Raw genomic sequence first — 22562 nt, 5'->3', positions numbered from 1 at the left:
TTTTAAAATGTATACTTCCTTTTTCTTTTCCCCTGGTGTTTTATCACTTTTATCTCTTTGTATCAATTAATCCATCGAAAAACTGCTCAGATATGATCAGGAGTATATAAAAAGTATAGCAAAAGGAGCTGATTATCAAATGTTGTGCCACAGAAGATAGATTTTTTTGTAAATCAACTAACTTTTTGGATGTAAGAAAGCTTGAATTGCATCCAAGCCAGTCTATGTCACTCATATCTTGAGTACTGGTCTAATTCTGCTATTGCAATAAAAAGTTATCAGATAGAGTTGAACATGCTCACAAACATCTAAATACTGTTCTCACATTCACTACAAGAACAATTTGGTGGGAAGAACATAAAGGACTAGGCAGATAGAGAATGGATTTATTCATAAGAGAGGAGAAAACACAGGAATAAGAAACATGAAGCTTTTCTTGGGGTTGAGCTCAACATATGGAATGACAAACACTTCCAGTCAGATCTAATCACGGAGGAGAAAACAACTCAATAAGATTTTAAACAATAACATTTTTGAGCAAGTGGCTTTCCTCAGTAGTTCAACTGCAAAGATGTATGAAATACAATTGGGCATTTGGGTGTGAGTTTTCTTGAGTCAAATCATTTAAATTGGAAAGTTATCAGGTTTTTACTAAGTTACATTGACGTACCATCAGAAAGAATGTTCTCAAAAAGTAATCTGTGGTCATTGTGAGGACTTCCCCTGTCTTAGAAATTCTTTAAAGAAATGCAACGGCAGTGAAGTATGTTGATGGGTTCATTTGTGTTTGACCTCTGAGACATAGGCTCCCTCCTACAGTTAGCTATTTTTACTATTTGATATACCTATATGCGAAACATTTTATGAATTTTCAGAGAACCTGGTTCTACTCATGGGTGAATACTGACAGTGTAGTTTTAATAAAGCATGTCCATATAAGATTATCTTCTACATTTTACACAAGGCATTTCTTTCAGTTGAAAAGAACAAATTCGTTCTACTCTCTGATTTGTGTAATTATTAAAAGATGTGTATAAAATGTTTTAAGTATGCAAAAAAAAATCACAAAATACACTCTGACTGCTAATGCTCCGAAAACACTTTATTACACAAATTACATTCAGAGTCCGAAAAATAGTGTTCTAACAGTGTAACCATCTAAAAATAAGACATCCCGGAAACACACCAACTGAGGAGAAATTTAAAAAAAGAATTTAAATAGAGACTTTTTTTTTTTAAATTCCTCTCATTGCAATATAATGTTAGTGATTTTAAAAAAATAGAAGGAGATTTAGCAGCTTTTCGTCGCGTAGCGCAAAGTTTCTCTTTACTGCCACAGGCTGACAATGCTGAATAGGAAAGGCACCAAAGAAAGACACTGGCAATGGGTGTGGGCTGGGAAAATACTGTGTTCAAGCAGAGAATGGGGCTATTTACATCCACAAGAAAAGTCTCCAATGTAAATGAGCTAGCCTTCCATCCTGGGTAGGAGTGCTGTGACAGAAGAGGAGGGTAGTTTCTCTACTCTAAGTTCATAGAAAGACAATGGCACTGTAGTGAACTGTTAGGAAACCCCTCACCTAGAAACCGAAGCCAACATAACCAAATGAAGTAAATAAGGTGTGCACAGTCCCACGTAGACCAGTACAGTTTACAATCAAATGCACAGAACTTTACACGCACTGAAGGGAAAGGAACCTGGGCATCCTTGGCAAACCTCACTCAACCTACAGGAGTGTTCAGGAGGAAGGTGCAGGTGTGGGCAGAGGGGCGGAGTATTCCTCTTCTGATTCGCTGCCATCATCTTCATCTTTCTCTTGGTCACTCCCCTCTGTGCTGAGGCGGTCAAACCCTTTTCTGCTGTAGCCTTTACGGCTTGCAAAGAAATTTCCGAGATTCAAGCCTCCACTTCCTTTTCCTGGGGAAAAAAAATCAGATGGCATTGTATAGTTAAAATCTGCAATAACAAGTCTGTCTCCTTGTACATTTTCTAACATTTTAAACAAGGACAGAAGTTGGGAACAGGAGAGGGTAGATCTTTTTTTTTTTTTTTTTTTTTTTTAAGAGTGATATTCAAAGACATTTATCTTATAGAACCAGATGGATACTATTCAACAGACTCTATCAAAGTAGATGATAAGATTCTAAGCTCCCCGAACATGTGTTTCTGCAGGCACATTTCAGATCCATTTTTCACATTCTGTTGCTCTCCAGCTCTCCTGAATTGGTAATTCCTGACTGTCCTTCAATTCAATGACTTTATAAAAAGGCCATCTTCCCTAAGACAAGCACTATTACGCCAGTACCGGCGTCAGGAGGGTTACTGAAGGCAAATGCAAACGGAAGGAAGGCAGGGGAAAGGCATGCGATGACACAGAATGGCAAACTGGCAAAAAGAACCGAAGCTGAGAGATGTGTTTCGAGGCCCATTCTCCGGGTCTTCACTCTGCCTTTGCGATGGGGGATGCTACGCTGCCCACTGGGTGTCGAATTTTCAGAGTCAAAATACAAAACAGTGCCTTCTTCTTGACAGACATGAGCTTGTTGCCTTTGGACCAAACATGGGATTCTGACAGGTCACAGGCATACCTCTGAATCTTCCGAGTACTCTTCCGGAACTTGCCTCGACTTTGTGTTCAGAATCTGCTTTAAACAAAATGGAAAACAAAAACAAAAACAAAAACAAAAAAAAAAAAAAAAAAAAAAAAAAAAACAAAACCAAAGACAGAAGACAAACAAAAAGATGGCACATTTTAAATGTGTCCCAGTCCTCTCTCCAAGGGCTCAACTTTCAACATCAAATGAGTAACTCACAAGTGACTAAAAGTTTAGTTACATGCAATTTTAGAAAAGTCTGTGTATTAATTAATAAGAAGTATAAACGGGGTTGAAATCATGGAGATTGAGATGTATATAAGGGACAGCCTCCTGCCTGTGTCTTTTATAGATTATAATTTTGACAAACTAATTTCTCGAGTCTCAGGGTTTTTTACCCTTCTGAGAAATGAGGGGTCAGTATCCATGTCTCCGAATCTGTGATGTACAAAAGGGGATGGTATATGAAATGGTGAAAACGTGTTGAACAAGGCTTAGTCTTCTCTCTCTCCCCTCTCTCGGTATTTTTATTGGGATAGAATTAAGTTAGGAAAGTATTGTTTAAAAAAAAAAAAAAGGAAGCTTCTGTTAAAACACTTCAGGGATATTTGCGTTAAGTTTTTCTTTTCCTGTGACTAGAAGCATACAGTCCTTCTTGGGATCTACATAACCCCTTTGAGGGGAAGCCTAAGTGAAGGCAAATGACATGAAACCATGAATAATTTCCACACACTCAAGAAGACCTCAATCCTTCCTCTGGGGCTCCCATCTCTAAGATACATCGATTTATCTGTTTATGGGGGAGGCAGCGCTCCCAAGGGACTGCAGCTGTCCCCTTACTAAGTAAGTATCTTCCCTGGTGCTCTCCACTGCTCTAATCATTCCTTCGTGGGCTATACTCAGAAGCACCAAGGTGCCCGATAGTCTTGTGACAAGAGCTAAAAGGCTGATGGCAGTGGGCAGGTGGAAAACAAGACAGAGAGAAAACTGCCAGAAAAGCCAAGAACAGACTCAGTTCCACAAAGATGGGGCACATTTCTCCGCCAGCCTGTGTGCCCCACGCCTAGACGGGTGTCTGCGTGGACCATCAGTGCACACAACCATGGCGTGCACAATCAATACCAATCCTTCAGGGCGGCTTTTTGTTGTTGTTGTTGATGATGATAAAAATCCATTGAGGAAAAGAAATCCTTGAAAATAGGTGGCAGGCTAATCTACCTTCTCAACTAAAAGCAACAGATTTGCATATAATTACAATTTCCGTAACTAACACGTGGAGGACCAATGTTGCTCCCTTCCCACATAGCCTTATGCTATAGCTCCTTGCCACATGCCCCTAATAGCAAAGGGGGAAACAGGCTTTCTTGGCTTTTTAGTGACTTCCTCTCCTGGTTAAATATCCAAGAGTCCTGCTATATGCCCGAGGCCCTACATAATCCTCATATCCTTTGTTGTTTTTCCTGCATTACCATCTTCTGTTATTGTTTTACATATCATCTTTTCGTGTGTGTTGCCTATTTTGTGTTTCATCAAATCCTTTTATTTCTCACAATTATCTATTGAATAACTAGTATCAAGAACTGCCGTTTGTGCTAGGCCCAGCCAGCAAACACCACATGTAACACTTCTGTTCTCTTAAAGCTTATGCCTAGCTACATGGCTATTTTTTCTTTGTATTTATGACAATTCCAGACTGGAAACAGTCCTTTTTGGGAAGAGATAAGTACATCTTTTTTTTTTTTTTTTCTCAAAGACTTACATGAACTAAATAAAAAGTTAAAGAAAAATCTAAGAAACATTACTTTCATAATTTATTAAATTGAATCTTCCATTCTTTGTTTCCCTATCTTTTTAATGTGTCAAGGCTTTTGCCCTGGGGACCTGAATCCCTGCCAGGACTATACAACCGTAGACATTGCCTCAGGACACGGAGGCTGCTACTTAAAAGTGGGACATGAGGATGGCATCAATTATTTATTCGAATGTACTGAAAGTTCTCATAATATGACAACTATTTTTTAAAATACTGACTTACGGCACTCCACCCTGCCTTTTTCAGTTAGGAAATCTAATGGTCAAACTTAGGACTATTCAAAAACCAAGTGGTTGGTTAGGACAGAAGGATTCTGGGTAAAGTAGAGGCTTGAGATGGGCATCTCTCGTTATTTCTCTGTTATCAAGATTACTCTTTACATTTGCTGATGATATTGAATACAAAGTAGGTGTCAGATAATTTGGTAAATGCTTAATGTTCATTGCTCTATTTCATTTTTATACAACCTTATATTTTATTCTTATTTTATCCATGAACAAACTGGTTTAAAGAGATTAAGTAACTTGCCCAATGTCATGCATCTAGAATCTGATGGGGAGGAAAAAAAAAAAAAAAAAAAAAACTCAATGTACATGACCCAAGTATTGTGAGTTCTAGCCCATCCCTAACAACAGGTATGTCCTTCTCCCTGACCTGCAAGATAATTTATAGCAGATCTACAACCTCATAGCTTTCTTTGGTGATATTATTTGGGCTTAAGCCAACTGTTTAAAGGCAATGAGTAAAGTTATAGTGCAAGTAAACTACCTAAATTTCAGAGGCTCCAGATGTATCTTATAGTCAGTATTACTTATAATCATCTTTTGAGACACAGACAAAAATATCATAAAGGTAGAGAGCATGTAAACCAAACTGAGTCAAATCAAACCAAACAGACAGTTACGACAAAGTTCCTAATGGTAATTAGGCCAGACATGCTTCCAAAGGCAGGGTCCAAATTCAAGGGGCTCATTTTACTTGCCTCCAAAGGCCCTTGATTTTTTCCACCGAATAAACATGACAATGGCCAGCAGGACAACCACAGGAATAACCAGAAGGGTTGTAATGAGAACCACGGGCACTCCCGAGCCTGGCTCTTTGATCAGTTTCTGTTTCTCTTGCATCTTCTGCAATTCTGAGGAGGTGGGTTTGTTCTCCATTTTGGATTCAACAACTGCCTCGGTTTCTTCAGGGAAAGAAGAGTTCACAGTATGCAACTGATTCAAAGATTTCCCATCCTCTCACCCACCCCTACCCAGTCAAATCAACAATGGTTCACCAAGAACTTGCTGAGACCAGCGTACATAGGATCATGTTTCAATGTCAGCATCTACAAAGTCAACAGCAGCTATGGTGACTGCTATTCAGTCTTTGCCTTCCAGCTGGTGTTCTGGCATCTAACTTTAATTCCCTCTCTAGCTAGTAACTCCATAAGATATACATCCTTCTGTATCTTTCCAAGGTTAGGATCACACACCGCTATGTGGAGAGGTGAGGAGCCGGTGCGCATACCAGAGTCAATCATACTTATCTCAGGTATACTAGCAGAATGACTTTGGGCAAGTTACTTAATTTATTTTAGCCTAATGGGATCTCGTTTGTAAAGCCATGATACTGTTTCCTCCGTAAAACTGTTGGTTTCCATGGGGTCACAAAGAATGTATTTAATAAGTATTTGGTTCACTATCCCTTTATTCTATCAATCACTTTCATGTTCTGTGGAGATTTAGTATGCTCCACATAGCTACAGACATGACCTCTAGACTGACAAAGAGCAACTGTACCTTTGTGTTCTTTTATATTCTCCTCAGCAAAATATGTACATACAAGTGCAATACATATCACTTTGTTGGTGATGAAATACCACCAGCTTTCTGAGACACTGACAGGAGCTGGGTAGGTATTAGGCTGATCAGGTATTAAGCACCATAGAGAAGCAGATTCATAGCAGCTGTGGAAGCTACAGCAGGGGATTTTTTAATAACTATCGACTTGAAATGAGACTGCTTTGAGCCATCCCCAAGAAGCTTGTGAGTATCTGTGTATAGAAACCCTAACGTCCAAATATTGTCTATAAATGTTTGTTTTCATTTAAATGGACTTGGTTATATAAAATAAAATAAAAAAAAAAAGAAAGAAAGAAAGAAAAAAGAAACCCTAACATGCAACAGGGAAGAATTTAGCCAGAAGAACCTTTACAGTCCCCTTTGCTAAGAGACTCATATAGCTTCCAGAATATTAATTTCTTGGTGCATTTTTCTCCCCTACAGTATAGACTGCATAGTACATAGAACCTCAGGCAGGGTTAGGAACTTGCTAAGATACATACCACTTTAGATTTTCTGGGCTTCCATAGTTCTAGTATTTTGGATGTAATCTACTAAAAGTACTTGAACATTCTACCATTTGGGATAAAATGAAATGTGTTTAAGAATTAAAAGGTGCTTTGTTAAAAAGAGGGCCATTTAAAAATGTCCCAGTCTTAGAATGAAAATCAGTATTGCTGTTTTTCTGAGGGAACTACACTGGTAGAATGAAAAGTCTAACGTGACACTTATCACTTATTTATCAAATAATAAATAATCCAAATTATATCACTTCACTATTTATGTGACTTTTTTTTTTATTCTACAACCCCATATTTTGGAGCATCCCAGGGGAACAGGCATGAAGAAGTGTAAAGACTCTCAAGTTAGCTGATGCCTGAGTTTCTGGAGATAAAAGGGAATAGAATATGACACTCTTGTATCATATAAGATGCTATATACAGCCTGTCTGGAACAAAACAATGTCTTATAAAATCAGAAGCTGTCAAAGCATCTCTAGACATAAAGATAAAGCCACAGTTTTAAAACCTGATAGATGAGATATATTTTTCTTCTTCTGTCCTTCAAAGCAATGCTTCTTTAAAGCAGTTAGCTGTACTTCTCTGTGATGGTACTCACACACACAGTGTATGCATCTCTGTGAGGGTACTCACACAGTGCGTGCATCATTCTATTATTTTACTTATTATTTATTTTGCATGACAATAAGACATTTGAAAACAACCTTCTTTTAAAAAAAATAACATCTTTTTAGTAGATTACATCCAAAATACCAGAGCTGTGGAAGTTGAGAATGTCTAAAGTGAGATATATCTTAGCAAGTTCATCACTGTGTGTCATCTATTGTCTATGAGTGTTGGGCTGGTTCTTTCAGTCTCTAAACAATGCCATGTATGCATCGTGTGTGGGTGTGCTTCTGTGTGTGTGTTTGCATATGTGTTAATGCACTGTGTATATGTGTTTGCATATGTCTTAATACTGTGGTGTGTGTGTGGGGGTGTGGGGGGTGTAGACCTGAAGTCTGTATTAGGTGTCTTTCTACATTGTTTTCTTCATGTTATTTACTCAGATAGACTCTCTCCCTGGATGAAAGCTTACTGACTCCAGAGAGTCCAGCTAGACTGCTCTCCCTCAGGATCCCTGTCTCTACAGGGACTCTGAAGGGACTGCAAGAGGCTGCCATGCTTGCTCTCCTTTTACATGAACTATGGGATATCCAAGCTCTAGTCCTCAGGCCTCTGAACAAACACTCTAATCCACTGAGCTATCTTTAAGGTCCTCCTTCTGTCTTCCCTCTGGGGTCTTCTTTAACAACAGCAATTAGGAAAATAAACAGGAATGGAGCTACGTCCTTAATACAGCAATACAGAAATTGTTACCTAGCTAATAACAGACAGAAGTGGAGAGTGAGGATTTTAGAAATCACATTAAGGTGTAAATTAGGAAAACGTGAAAACTATCCTCAACGAGCTTCATTCTCATTCACATTCTCTTACCCTGCCACGCCCCACCAGCCCCTTATAAACACACACTCCTCTCAGCAAGGCCTAAGAAGCTTACTGCACTTGGGAGCATCTTTCTTTTCCCTTCTTTCTACTGATCACCACTGTCACCTTTACCTGGGGTAGGGGACGGTGTGAGAGCTATGCTTTGACCTATTTTATACCTGGTAACTCTATTTGAAATGTTAAATCCTTCACCTAAGTGTTTTTGGTCATATCCAATTCTCCTATTTCTGGAACTTCCTTAAAACATTGTTTCTGAGACCTTGTTCTACTCTGTCAGTTATATGTCAGATAAGTGTCACCCAAAGAAACCCACATTTAGAGATGTAAAATTAACAAACACCTCCTATATTGTCAAGTGTGAATTTGCTTTGGCCTCTGTTACAAAGGGTAGCTCCTGCTTTTGATAATAGATCTAGGGATCCAGAATGATCTGTGTTTCCTTTGTAATGAGAATATAACCTTACAGAAGAATGAGAATTATTTGAATTCAAGGACCAAAGTATCTCCATGTGAGATGGGATATTACCGACTATTAAGATTGGACAGCCCTGTAGACATTTCAGTAAAATTTACTATTTCCATTGCTGGGTTCTCCCCCAAGACTAGGAGCTATTCTATCTAAATGGACTCATTGGTTTTTGTTCACCAAGCAGCTAAGGTGAGGTCAGAGGTCAGGATAGGCTGTTTTCCACATATTACTGAAGAATGTTTTGGTAAGGCATATTTAAATAGAAATACATTGAAATAACTGTCACAATTCAAGAGACTTCAACACAAATTGCAAATCGTTCCTACCCTGCATTTCTTAGAGTAATGTATAGTGAATGGATTGATGTACTGACAGGATTGCTCTGTCCTCAACAGAGCAGCAATGCCAAGAACATTGACATCAAACATATTTAAAACCTTACTTTAACACTTACTTTTTCCTTCCTACTACCTATCCTTATTTACTAATACTAATAAATACCATATGGTTAATGTGATTAAATTTGATAATTTCTGTATTATCCATTTATGATAGCTGTTATTAACAACATCTTTTATATTGCCCTTATTTGGGAATAAACTAACATCAATAATACCACATAAATAGCAATGATTTAAAACTTGTATGTATATGTGAGTAATATGAACACAGTATGGTCACCTGGATGGAATCTCTGCAAATGACAAACAATTGGGGTTTACTTTCACAACAATGTTATCTCAGCCCCTTCCATGCTGAGCCTACTATCTTTCCTTTGTTCCCAAGTAAACTGCCTTTCCTATCTCACTTTGCAGGTCTTTGCAACCTGCTGTCATGAGGCATGCCTAGGCTTTATTCTGAAGCTCTTCACTGCAGGTTAAATCTGAGGAATGGAGCCACATTGTTACTTAAGCATGGTGGGTCCTTAACAACACACATCAGGCAAAAACCTACCCAGAAAAAAAGTACACATTCAAACAGGTTCTCTCGGAGAGGGAATAAGTGGGCAGAGATTTTAAATGAGAATAGCAGCTGTTTACCTGTAGATGAAGCTCTGACATTGTATGTCAGTGACTCAGTTACCTGTGCATGTGGGTACATGGTTGTGTGTCTTCTTTTAACTGGGAAGTAAGTTTCCTGAGGCCAGGTGTAGTTTTGTTTCTTTTAGACTCACTACATTGCCTTTTACAAACAATACCTCAGTCTCTTGTAGGCTTAGAGGTACTAGGGCAGGAGCTGGCAGAAGAGCTAATGTGTCTCATCATGATAGCATTGACAACACCAATGCTTTTTCACTTGTTTACATGAAAGCTCATGCGGGCTTTTCTGGCATACCAAAAAAAAAATCATTTTCCTTGCATAACATTAACAAAACTTCCCAATTTGAATAGCTAAATATTTTTCTTTCTGTATACCTCTGGCTCCTTAGAGATTTCTTAGGCCTGCATCCATAGTCTGTTACTTTTATCATAAAGAGAAGTAGCAACACACTGTAGGTTAAGGGCTCAGCACAAAGCAGAAGTCATGGATAATTTACCACATTATGTATTTTTAGCCTGATAATTTCTAAGCTGCAATCAAGAGGCAAAAATAATCCAACAAAATGGCTTTTGGTTTCATAGTTAAAAGAGCATGCTGACCAACCTTTGATTTCCTGGGCCTCAATGCCTGCCTTTTTAACTGATCGATGCTCCATTTCTGTAAAGGCCCCCCCCCCCAAAAAGACAAAAATCAGAATCCTTTAAAAGAACCTTTAAAAGCTTAACTTTGACATCAGTTTTATTGAGTTACAAGTATTTCCTAAGTCTCATTAGCGGTCAGGTTCATGAATCCTGTATAAAACTTCCTTGGGTCCACTAAGATAATATTTCTGAAACCTTTATATTTAGAATAGAGATTTCCTCTTGGCATTCATAATAACACATTATTTCTGAAATGCCATGTCGTTCTGTTTGTTAAGTCAAAGGGGTACCCATCCACTCCATCCATAGTAGTGCTGGGGACAATGCCCTAAACAGAAGGTCTCTGACATGGGTGAATGAAAATTTAAATTCCTCAGGAATCTCTCTTTATCCTTAATCTGTCCCCACAGGCCAACTACCTAATGCAAGGACATCTAATTCCCAGTTAATCTGAATAGCCTGTGTCAACTCAAAGCCACCCTGCTGACACACAAAATCCACTTGCTTTTCCCAACAGTTTTCTTCTCTGCAACACCCACACACACACCCCCACCCCACCGAGGCAGCCATGGCTGTATGATCCTCAATAATCTACCCCCATGGAGTGGTCCAGTTCAGAGGCTTTCACTGTTTTCTTGCTTACACTGTTTTCACCTAGATAACATCTTTGAGAGAAGATGGTTTGGGCTGATGCATCAGAAACATGGGAGTAACCAAATGGACACTATAAAGGATTCACTGCTAAACTCGCTTAGGAATTGTTAAGTTATGCCAAGTAGAATTTAACTAGAGGAGTGCTGACTCCAATATGATTGGGAGGTAAGCAGTGCTCTGACCAGGCTTGTTAGAAACTGCTGGCGAGAGAATTCACTGCCATGACTGAAGTTTATTTTAGGGTTGCTGAGAAAAGACTTCTCTAGTCAGGCTCCATTTTCATAGTAGACAAACTTAACTTACAACAGGCCAATAAGCCCATCCCCATATCAAAGAATATGCCGGTAGCAGGCAGCTCGTGTAAACAGTGCAGGGTCACAACCACCTTTAAATCCTCACCTGCCATTATGCCCCCTGCGCTCTTATAAGAAAAATATAATTCTGCCAGGTGTGGAAGGCGATCCTGGAGAAAACTATCAGAAACAACACTGATACACTTAAGAATAATTCTAACAAGATCTTTGTTGTGTAATTTTCCCATTAACTCAAGTAGTCATACCTGTAGTGTCCTGTCTCTGTTTAAATTGTTCAAAGTCTAACCTGGGGCCAGGACTTAGAAGAGATTTAAGGATGACATTGCATGTGGAACAGATAAGCCTAGGACCTACATAAACTGGTAATAATTTTCCATTCCAGGCTGGTTCCCCGTGTGCATTAGCCAGAACCAGTCACCTGGGATAATTAAGAGCTTTATCCTTTATTAATTTCTAGGTGCGTGGAGTGATTTCTCACTGGGAAGAAGGCGTATAATTCTAGAACACTGCCATGCTATAAAACAGTTGTGCTGGTTAGCTTTGTCCTTGATGCCTAGAAACTAGTGTTACTCAGGAAGAAGGAACCTTTTTGGAAGAATTGCTACCTCAGCATGGTCTGGTGTGAGTATGGCATTTTCTTGATTAAAGATTTATGTGGGAGGTCTAAGCCCACTATGGGCAGTGGGTGATCCTGGGTTATGTAAGAAAGCTGGTTGAACAAGGTATGGAGAGCTAGCCGGTCAACAGAATCTTTCTGTGGTCTCCATTTAGGTTCTTGCTTCCAGGTTTCTGAGTTGTCTTCCCTCAGTGACATGGACATGTAGATCACGGGGGCTCTGACTTAATCATGTATTGTTTGCAGTATGGAATTATTATGACAGCTTTACTGCAGTGTGATAAATAGGATGCAGAGCCTCAGAAGACGTAGGTCTGTAGACGCATGTCCTTAGACTACGTGGTCTAAGTCCCATGTACCACATGTTCCTGCTGCTGTGATGCTCTGCCCTAACAACCAAGAATTTAACCCTCTGAAATCATGAGACAAAGTTTTTAATATTTCTATTGCATCTGTGCAAAGATGCTTAATAGTTGAAGCTATATTCACTGTACTCTAGTAGGGTCCTTACTTCAGAACAGTAAAAGGTACTCAGAGATTAATTCAAAACTCTCAAGTTACTGAGCACAACACTGTCTGAATTGAGATGTAAACCTACATTATGTCTGATGAAAGATTACAGACTCTTGGTTTTACTTTTCTTCCAGTAATTTGTTTTCTTTCTTTGTTATAACTTGAATTTATGTTGTTACAATTAATGTTATTTTATTCATCAAGTGTCCAGGTCCTTATTAATTCTTTGCCTAATATTACTATCTGTTGTAGCTTTTGCTACCTATCTTCCGTAATGTATTTAAAAAGCACCTCTGGGTATTGAAGTTTTGGCCAAGGAAACATCTAGTGAACTTCAGTTAAGGGAAATTTTGAATCATAGTCTGAAACTAGGGACTAGGCCAGTCTAATTTAATGATGTCCAATTTGAAATAAGAGAGTCCTAACATTAGTGAAGAACAGATCACCAGTATCCAGCCTTGGCTCGGGCCACAGCATCTGCAGCAGTCTCTTCCAACAGATACTAACAGGTACCTACAGAGACACTGTGGGTCCCTGGCTATCGGAATTCCTGGGGCCAGTTCTCATTTGCTAAGTGCGTTAACATTAAAAGGGACGTTGGCCACAAATCCTTCTCTCTACCCTTTTCTCAGCCCCTTGCATGGGATTCTGAGACCCTGGCTAAGGGGAGCTGGTTGTGAAACCTCAGCCATCTTTAGACAGCTACAAGAGCAGACCCCACTTCTGTCACAAGGCCTCTGCTTCATATCTTAAGCGACCCCACCATTCTGTCAGTCTCTCCCCAGACTTCATGGCATGTTGCTACCTCTGTCTGTCCATGGCACTAATAACTTTCCTAACAAACTCCTCACTTTCCAGTAATCCGACTCAGCGTCCCCTTGAGTCCTCTCAATAAACCTAACATAAAATAATCTAACTCACTGTCCCCTTGAATTTCCTTCCCCACTCCCAACTGGCTAGATTCCAACTGAGCAAATCTGTTCTTTTATTTCCGAGTTAAATAAAAATACAACAACTCAGAATTTGGGGGAAAGCTGAGGCCTAACGAGAAAGCAGAAAGTGAATCTGTTTGGGATGATGTCAGACAAGGATGCTGGTGTCCCTCCATGCTCAGCACTAGAGAGAGCTGAGTGCCACATGGGGATGATGTCTTGTGGCAACAAGTCAACAACCTCTCCTTTGCCAAAGCTGTCTCTTCTGTAACAAAGCTGGATTAACAGAGGTTTTAATGTAACAGACATTACTTCACACACCAAACATTTCCTGTGGACTGTCTCCGAAAACAAGGTGAAGACTGCCAGGAAAAAAAAAAAAAAAAAAGCAAAAAACCCTCTCTGTCCACACTTAAGAAATTATTTTAATTCCTGAAGTAGATACCAAATAAAGACCCTCTTCCTTCCCTGTCACTAGATACGTGCTAACCTTGAACCCAAACCCAAACTCCCTTATATATCCCGATTTCCTGTTCCCGGCACTAAAGATAAAGAGGACAAAAGCAAATGCTTTTGTTCCCCATGACCTTCAACAATAAACCAGATGAAAACCATGGCTTAAAGGAGCTGTAAAAACAAACAAATAAGAAAGCTCAACAACGTACTTTCAGTCAGGGTGAACTTCCACACAGTGTTCGCGTGCGCATCTCCAATGTACACATTCCCGTCGTCAGAGGCAACAACATCATGGGGCATGTCAAAGTGCTGTGGAATGTAAAGATGAGTGTCATCATCATGAGACCTCACTTAACACATCACACAATGGCAGGACCATGATACATCGTACTCCACTAAAGGAGAGTGAGCGACCCTAGCCAAAGGCCGTCATTCACCGCGTCCCGACTGCTAGGAATCACTCTTGGCACTGAGAAACCACGGACTTGTAATTCCTTTCAAAGCTGAAATTCATGAGTTGACTATTATTTTCAGGACTGTTCATTTTGGTGTTTCCTGTCTTATTTATTATGTTTACACTTGTTTCCATATGTCTTCTATCTTTAAACACCTGATTATTAATCTTCTCCTCTGACATTTTCATATATGTAGACTATGCATTCAGATTACTCTTGTCTCATAGCTCACTTATGTATGCCCCTCCCACCCCTTTTAACCCTCTCTCCTCCCCATAAGTCCCCTTTCCATATTTATCATAGTCATCTGTTTTTGTTTTGAGACCCAATCAGCTTAGCCAGGGACATCTGTGTCACTATGGAGCCTCCCCAGTGGTTACATGACTGACAACAGTAACATTACGGGTCACATACTTTATCAGTAGCCCCTAGGCCATGGGGGACCAATACTGGTAATGGGACTCCTCCATCAATGGTTGGCTGTTAACAGGCCCATTCTCATTTATTATTTTAAAATTGTGTTTATATGTATGTGTCTAATGAGTGGGAGTTGCTTGCTTAGCATTTAGTCTGGACTTTGAGATGTGTGTTTCAATGAACAGTTAATAACCTAGTTGACTAAAAGAACCAGAAAGACAGAAATTCTGGTAAGTCAAACCCTCATAAATGTGAGGGAATTAGCTCAAAGGAGACTATCTCTGAAGACCAGTCAATGAGAATTGGAAACACAGTGAGGGTAAACATGTTCCCTAAATGTAATAGCTTTCCTCCTAGCAGATGCAATGGTTTAAATGAGATTGTACACTGCTTTTCAGATGAAATATCTTCTAAGAAAAATGTGTGCTTAAAAACTAGAAAGAGACCCAAAAGGAAAGAATCTGTGATGGAATTCTTTACCTCATGTTTACTTTGTTTTGTTTCAGTTAACTGAGAAGAGACCGTGTCCTGTCTTGTACATGATTATATCCTTAAGATCAGTATAAAACCTCCCGTGGACTTTGATAGAACTCAGACTGCCCATCTTCTTACTGATTTCTAAGATACTGAAATGTTTGAAGATCCTTTTTTTCTCACCTAGCAAACTTGGTAGCCTAACAATTTAAGAATTATAACATCAAGACACACTTTGTTCAGTGGTATGTGATAGTTACATTTGGATGTAAGAAAACACAATAAACCTTTCCATGTTTTGAACACTAACCCTTGCCTGAGAATTTTAGTAGGCTGATCTGTCTACATCTGATAGACCACTGGCATATGTCTGCAGTGTATGTGAATTTATGATCGCTCTGGCAATGACTCTGCATGTACAATACAGTGGAAAGCCCATAGACTGCTCAGCTGTGGTCACCGTGTCTGTATAAATAACAGTGGTTAAAACACATAGTGGCAAGCTGCTGTGGCGTCTTTAACTTCTCACCTAGCCAAGTCTTCAGAATTTGAACAGCTTCCACAAAATACTATTTTCAATTCTTGTTAATTATTAGTCTTAACACTACCACCAAACAAGACACCAAGCTGCCTGCTGATACTAAAGAGATCTATAATAGTATATTACAATGTGGTTTTTCACCACTTAAATGAAACTAGGAAAAGAAACTAGCTGTGTATCTATCATCAACATATTTATATTGACTGGCTAACTACAGGCAACTTAAGATTGCCGTCATATGCAGATTCTAACACAAAGTTAGAACTGTATTGGCTAATGTTCATCTGGCAATACTGATGGCCTAGGAAACCACATGGCCATTTATTTTAAATAAACATCATAACAAAATATAACTGTCAACTCAGCTAAGACAGTTATCATATCGTCTATGTTTGAAAATAAAAATTGAATGTCAATACTCATATTTTAATTTTCTTATAAAAATTCAAATCTAGGCAGTGTATGTAAGTACCTTGCGCACTGGCTTGAAGACATCTATAATTTCTCCACTGGAAAAGTTCATCACAAAACCTTGCACAGGTTCGTGGTCTCCAAAGTAAGGCTTCCCATTCACCGCAAAGAGTAAACCTGCGACAGGAGAGGTGGTCTTTCTTCAAAATATGGACTAAGATTGGCTTTGACATAGAAGCAACAAGCATTACACAAATAAGCATTATAGTTAGAATCAAGGTGGACCCGATATTTGCCAAAACCAGTGAAAATTACTTAGTAAATATTATCCTATGATTTACCAGACGTGGGCCAAACAGGTTAGATGAATAACCTATTGTAGAAAGAAAATCAGAAACCAGAGGGTCGATTCCACTCAGGAAGCCATGAGAAATCAGGATGCATAAATACTGATACACATGCATACTGGCAATAGAGGGTTAGATAGGCGACCTCAGCAGAAATGGGGGAAAAAAAATCAAGTTATTACAGCCAATCATTTTAGAATGTCTGATCATGTTGGAAAACCATGTTGTTTCTGCCTCGCTTCAGCAAGAACAAAAGGAGAATGTAAAGAAAGATTAAGGGTGTTGCAGTACTCAGAAGAGACAACCCACTTTTCGGTAACTGGAGCTTGTTAGCATGAGGTCTGTTTTTCAGACCGTTAAAGATACACTGTCACAGGAGAAGACAATGAAGCACCTTCTTGTGAATATACTTTGTAAAAAACTGTATTTCTTTGTATGATAGTGAGACAGTAGGAAGGGTGACGACTTATACAATCCACTCAGAGGTTTGAGTACCGCACTTTCAAAGAACACATTAAAGATTACACCTAAGAAGAGCCGAGTGTATAGCTCAGTGGTCGAGTGCTTGCCTGGCATGCATGTGTTCTGTGTTTGAGTCCCAGCACTGGAAACCCACAAAAGTACATATGATGCTAGACCCGTGTTCATCATATTTTCATCTTTCTTAAGAGGATCATAGAGCATTTAAGAACCTACAACAACACAATACAGCCAAAGAAGCAGTTATTGCTAGAGAATGCAATAAAGACACTAGCTCTTGCTTAGATTCTGCTTTTGACTTTAGTTCTTATCTTTTGCCAGATTTTAAAAGTATTATATCTACTGAGTCACTTCCTAACTGAGTGATCTTGGAAAATTAATTGTTTGAAGGTGAAGCAAAGCTAACCACGGATCGTTGCTTTTGTTGACATCACAAGGGTCTTTTATTTTTGTGTACATTTCTCAGGGAGCATGCACTTCTTCCCCATCTAGTCACTTGAGCCCTTTTATTTCTTGTCTTTGTGACCTAAAATGTGTAGGTATTAAAGTGGGGAGTATAGTTAAATGTCTGTTAACAGAAAGATATGTTTCGTGATATATTTCAAGATTTGTAAAAACTTTTACTTAAAATATTAATTGCTTAACACACGTTCAACGAAATCTTATGGTAACTCATTTTATAATGTGAATTTCGCACATCTTATTTTATACATGTTTTGTTTTGGTTTTTGGCATTTCAGGACAGGATTTCTCTGTGTAACAGCTCTGGCTGTCCTGGAACTCATTCTGTAGACCAGGCTGGCTTGGAACTCACAAAGATCCAGCTGCCCCTGCTTCCTAAGTTCTAGCATTAAAAGTGTGTGCCAATGCACCATCATTGTCCTGAGAAAACTTTTAAACCACTACAGTTTATATAAAAATGTTAAAGAAATCAAGGTTTTATTGGTTGTTTCCCCTGGCATTTAGATACAAACCTCTGTTTTAAATTAATTGGCCAGTGTGGTAATTTGAAAGAAAATGGCTGCCATAGGCTCAGAAGGAGTGGCACTATTAGGAGGTGTGGCCTTGTTGGGAGGTGTGGCTTTATTGTAGTCAATGCCAAGTCAATGTTCTCCTTTGTAATTGCTGCCATGGTTACAGTGTCTCTTCAAAGCACTAAAACCCTAACTAAGACAGTCAGCACTTTTTCAAGAAACATGGAACAGAAATAGCTTGAATGCAACCATCTCTTGACGTTGTGAAGGCAATATTAATCACTTAATAACGAAATACCTGATATATATGAAATTGCGAATACATTTCTCCCAAATGATGCATGTTTAATCTCCCTCACAAATTCTTTGGTGTCAGTTCTGAAACATTGGATCCGGCCGTTTTCCCTGTCTGCCACACACAGCTGGTCCAAATGAGGCACAAGTGCCAAACTGTGAGGAACGCTGAACTGGCCTGGCGCAGGAGCGCTCCCGGAAGACTCTAGGGAACAAACAAAAATCACAGATACATGGTTTATAGAGTTTGTCAAAGTCTGACATCACAGCCGTATGAGTTTTCAAATCCATGCAAATAAGTCATTTATTATAGATCTTATATGAGGAAAGTCAAGCCCATGTCTGGATTTTGGTCCTACGGACTCAGAATTCTGATCAGAGACCAAGTGTGGCGGTGGTGGGTACCTTCTCCCCACTGGGTGATGAACGTCCCGCTCGGTGAAAACTGCACAACGCGACTGTTGCAGTAACCGTCTGACACGAAGACATCGCCAGTGCTGGGGTCCACAGCCACATCAGTGGGCTGGCAGAAATGATTTTGGTCACTGCCAGGCTGCATGCTCCTCCCCAGAATTAAGAGAGGGCCTTCTTTGCTATGTGGGTCCAGTTTGAACACCTTTTTTAAAACAAGAAAAAAAGCTTAATTCACTTTTAGTGATTATTGTCGACACACACGATTATTTGAACAAGCAATTGGAGTATAAATGGCAGGCAGAGATTTATTTTACAGAAGATGCTTTTAAAATTAGATGGGGCCCTGGAAATTATCTGGTCTAATTCTTCCTGTCAAAATTAGACATATGGGAGTTAAGTTATTTTCACAAAGCCACATACTTACTAAACAGCAAATAGGGACTGCACTTAAATATTTCATTCATCTCCACTTCCTTCTTTTGGTCTTCCATAGCTAATACAACAATGATCAGACAGGACATGAGTACAGGGACTCATCGAAGGATGTTTGAAACTCCTTGAGACAACATGTTAATGACTCATGGGTGAGTCTTTGGAGTTCTGGATTTCTCTTCCCTATTTTTTTCCTAACTCTTAACCACCATCATCACATTGAACAAGCTTATTTTACATGGGTATGAGGCTTTGATTGAAATACGGTATCTTTTGAAAAGGACAAAAGTTTTGATTTTCTACATACTTAATAGAGTCTTTACTTGACTTTATAGAAAATTAAGGTAGTGTAGGAAAAAAAAACTCATAAAACATAAGCCAAAATAAAAGGAAAGTATGGGGGGGTGAAGAAATAAGACCTAAGGACAGAGGACATATTGGGCAGTGTAGAAAGTGAAGGGCTCTAGATATTACAGGCAAAATCCACATCTGGCTATTAGCATCCAAAGGAGGAGAGAGACCTGATAACATGTTGACTTTTCTTAGATTACAAAAAGAAAAATGTTGAGAAGAGGATTGATAGAGACTGAAAACTGGTGTCTTCTCTACTCATGTATCAGAATCCTAACTTCAGTTGTGATGGGAGCAGGAGGAACTGGCTACCACAGTGAACCCCATGAGAAAGGTTGGTATCTTTGTGAGAGGAGACACAGAGCTTGCTCTCCATAAAATACACCGAGGAGATGGCTGCCTGAAATCTAGGAAGGGACCCTCAGCAGAATCATGCTGGCTTCCTGATCTCAGTTGCCCAGAATTTAGGTGGATTTGCTCACAAGCAACTGAGTCTATGGTACTCTATAACAGCATGCAGAATTTACTAAGATTTGACTGCCCCCCCTTCTTGCTGTGGTTACCACCTTTTGGGCCATATAAAACACTTCAGTGAAATCCAGAGAATTCTGGAAACGAACCCATTTCGGCTTCTATTTGGACACCGCCCAGCACAAAACTCACCTGGTGAAGAGCCACGTCTGTGACCCAATAGTTTCCATCTTTATCTATGCTCAAGCCATGTGGTAAATAAAACCTGAAAAATACAAATCACTGTCTTAGTCATAGTTCTTCAAACACATGAAAAGAACTTAGTTGTAATTAAAGCATGGAGCAATATACTTTTATAAACAACAACAGTTATCTTTGTATTATAATAGAAAAGACCAAGATAAATTGTTAAGTGAAAATAACCCATTAGAACAGGCAAAGACCTCCTTGTGAAGAAACTTAAGCAGAAGTTGATCAATCATATCAAGATGTATAAGTTAAGTTTATATTAAATTACAGTTGTTTATAATAAAGCATGCTTTATTAAGCAGCACAAGCAACATCAAATGAAAAGTGAATCTTCAGATAATAAATATTAAAGTTTCAGAATTCCTGTAAAACAAATTGCCTTGAGAAGTAACAGTGGATTTCTATAGTTTGAATAGTTAAAATATATTAAAGAAAATACAGGGTTAATTGGCATTTTTGTATGTTGAGTGGTCATGATGTGGGAACATATACATGTATGCTATCCAGAGAATATCAGGTATCTATTCTCCATCTTAGTTTTTAAGATAGGACCTCTCATTGAATGTGGAACAAATTGGCTGGCCTGGCTCACAGACAGTCCCAGGGATCCTCCCGTCTCTGTCTCCTGTCCCATCTGGCCCCAGCACTGGGGTTAGCAATGTGACCCTGTCTAGCTTTTATGGATTCTAGTCCTTATGGCAAGGTCTTTACAAACTGAGCTATCTCTCCAGCCCTATGTCAACACAACATTTTATGGATGTGACTTGAAAGTGCTAAGAATAGCTATGGAAGATAATGAAACATAAAGACAGTAACTTCCAGAAAGGCTGTGACCCTCCATGCACTGTGAAGGGGTGAGATGAGCAATCATTGGAAAGGCCAGTCTGTTTATCATGTGTAACAGATTTGGTTAGAGGCCCACAGGATTGAAAACCTTGGACAGAGTTAGTTAACACATGGGAAATAGACGAAGGTGACCCTGTTCAAATGCCACCTGAGAATCCAAGCCTTCTTTGTCAGAGTCTAGCCCTGGTAGCTGTTGGCACCAAGATGTTTTTTTTCATAAGCCAAGTGTTTAACACTTTGATCTAACTAATTGCCTGACCTAGAAGCCCACTTTGGCCATGGCAAGCAATGTTATGATTCGCCTGCAGCATGGACACCTCATAGCTGGCCAAGTTGACTTTGCAGCCATTGCTCTACCTTCCCTAGTAATTCTGTTCTGGGATGAAGAGGCCTCTGATGAATGGCTACAGCCCTGAATACATGGGCTCAAATACAAGTATAACTTGGCCCCTGACTTACCTGAAAAAACTTTTTACAAAACTAAGCTTCATGATAGCAACCTCTATTAGTAGCTGCATTCAAGGCAGAGGCTATCTGCCTTCCAAAGAAGCTGCCCTTCCCTGGGCTTAAGCAGATGGAGTGGGACACAGTCCTGGAAGCTGCCAGGTTACAATGGGTCAGGGTAACTCTGAAAGCAGGTGTCCCTTTCTTTCAATGACCATGAATATCAGCCAAGTGTTTTTGCCTGCCAAATGTCATCTAGGAATCAGACCAAATAATGACTGTTTTTCAGATCCAAATTACATGTGCAAGCTCAGGGAAAGCTAAAAATGGTATTTGGTTAGTCTTCACTCTTTGATGGGAAGAGAAAAATGTCGTCTTTTATTCTTATCATTGATTAATTGGTAAGCTGATTATGTAATTTTTATGCTGCGGATTTTTTTTTAAACTATCAATCTAACGACCAACAGCTGACTTCATCATACATACCAATGGCTGTCTCCATTCTGACTGTGTAATAGTCACCTGGAAAGTTGTAATAGCATTAGCCATAGCCCAGCGCAAGCCAGAATGGAATTTTTAAAAATTACAAATTGATCAAGCCACTGTTGGGGCGTGGGCTGGCAGTGGCACCAGAATCTATCCCCGGTGCCTGAACTGGCTTTGTGGCGTCCATTACCCATGGTGACTTATCTTGCTCAGCCTTGATACAAGGGGGAGAGGCGAGGTCCTGCCTCAACTTGTTATGTCAGACTTTGCTGACTCCCCAAGGAAGGCCTTACCCCCTCTGATGAGTGGATGGGGAAATGGGAATAGGGAGAGGTGGGGGGGGGTGAGAGGAGGGGAGGGAGGGGGAACTGGGGTTGGTATATAAAATGGAAAATAAAATTTTAAATAAAAAAGAAAAAACAAAATAAAAATATAAACTGACAAATTATTATTGCTTATAAGTATGGTAAGATACACGCATGCAACCCATGGTGTTTAAATCAAGCTAACAGATGCCATGCTCAGTGGCAGTAGGGCCATGATATAATCCCGGTACATGAGCTAGCTTGTTGGAGCTCACTCCCTATGGTGGGGCGC

At 39.5% G+C, this 22562-nt stretch overlaps 1 protein-coding gene across 9 annotated transcripts in view; it reads right to left on the bottom strand.

Annotated features, from left to right (window-relative positions):
* Positions 1 to 1081: 1081 nt before the first annotated feature.
* Positions 1082 to 22562, bottom strand: part of Pam (peptidylglycine alpha-amidating monooxygenase) — a 256160-nt gene continuing 234679 nt past the window's right edge. For 2 of the 9 annotated variants that reach the window (XM_051190860.1, XM_051190865.1), the window contains 9 exons: positions 20133 to 20205; positions 18678 to 18888; positions 18277 to 18477; positions 16239 to 16354; positions 14089 to 14188; positions 10357 to 10410; positions 5391 to 5594; positions 2590 to 2643; positions 1082 to 1918 (listed from right to left, as the gene is read on the bottom strand). In XM_051190860.1, coding sequence (XP_051046817.1) covers positions 1740 to 1918; positions 2590 to 2643; positions 5391 to 5594; positions 10357 to 10410; positions 14089 to 14188; positions 16239 to 16354; positions 18277 to 18477; positions 18678 to 18888; positions 20133 to 20205 — 1192 coding nt within the window. In that variant the 3' untranslated portion in view covers positions 1082 to 1739. The remainder of the gene's footprint in view (positions 1919 to 2589; positions 2644 to 5390; positions 5595 to 10356; positions 10411 to 14088; positions 14189 to 16238; positions 16355 to 18276; positions 18478 to 18677; positions 18889 to 20132; positions 20206 to 22562) is intronic. The other 7 variants (XM_051190861.1, XM_051190866.1, XM_051190863.1 and 4 more) reach the window with 4 other exon arrangements.

The sequence above is a fragment of the Phodopus roborovskii genome, unplaced genomic scaffold (genome assembly GCF_943737965.1).
Source record: "Phodopus roborovskii unplaced genomic scaffold, PHOROB, whole genome shotgun sequence".
Lineage (NCBI taxonomy): Eukaryota > Metazoa > Chordata > Mammalia > Rodentia > Cricetidae > Phodopus > Phodopus roborovskii.
The sequence above is the reverse complement of the archived record's forward strand: the minus strand, read 5'-3'. Positions and strand labels throughout refer to the sequence as shown.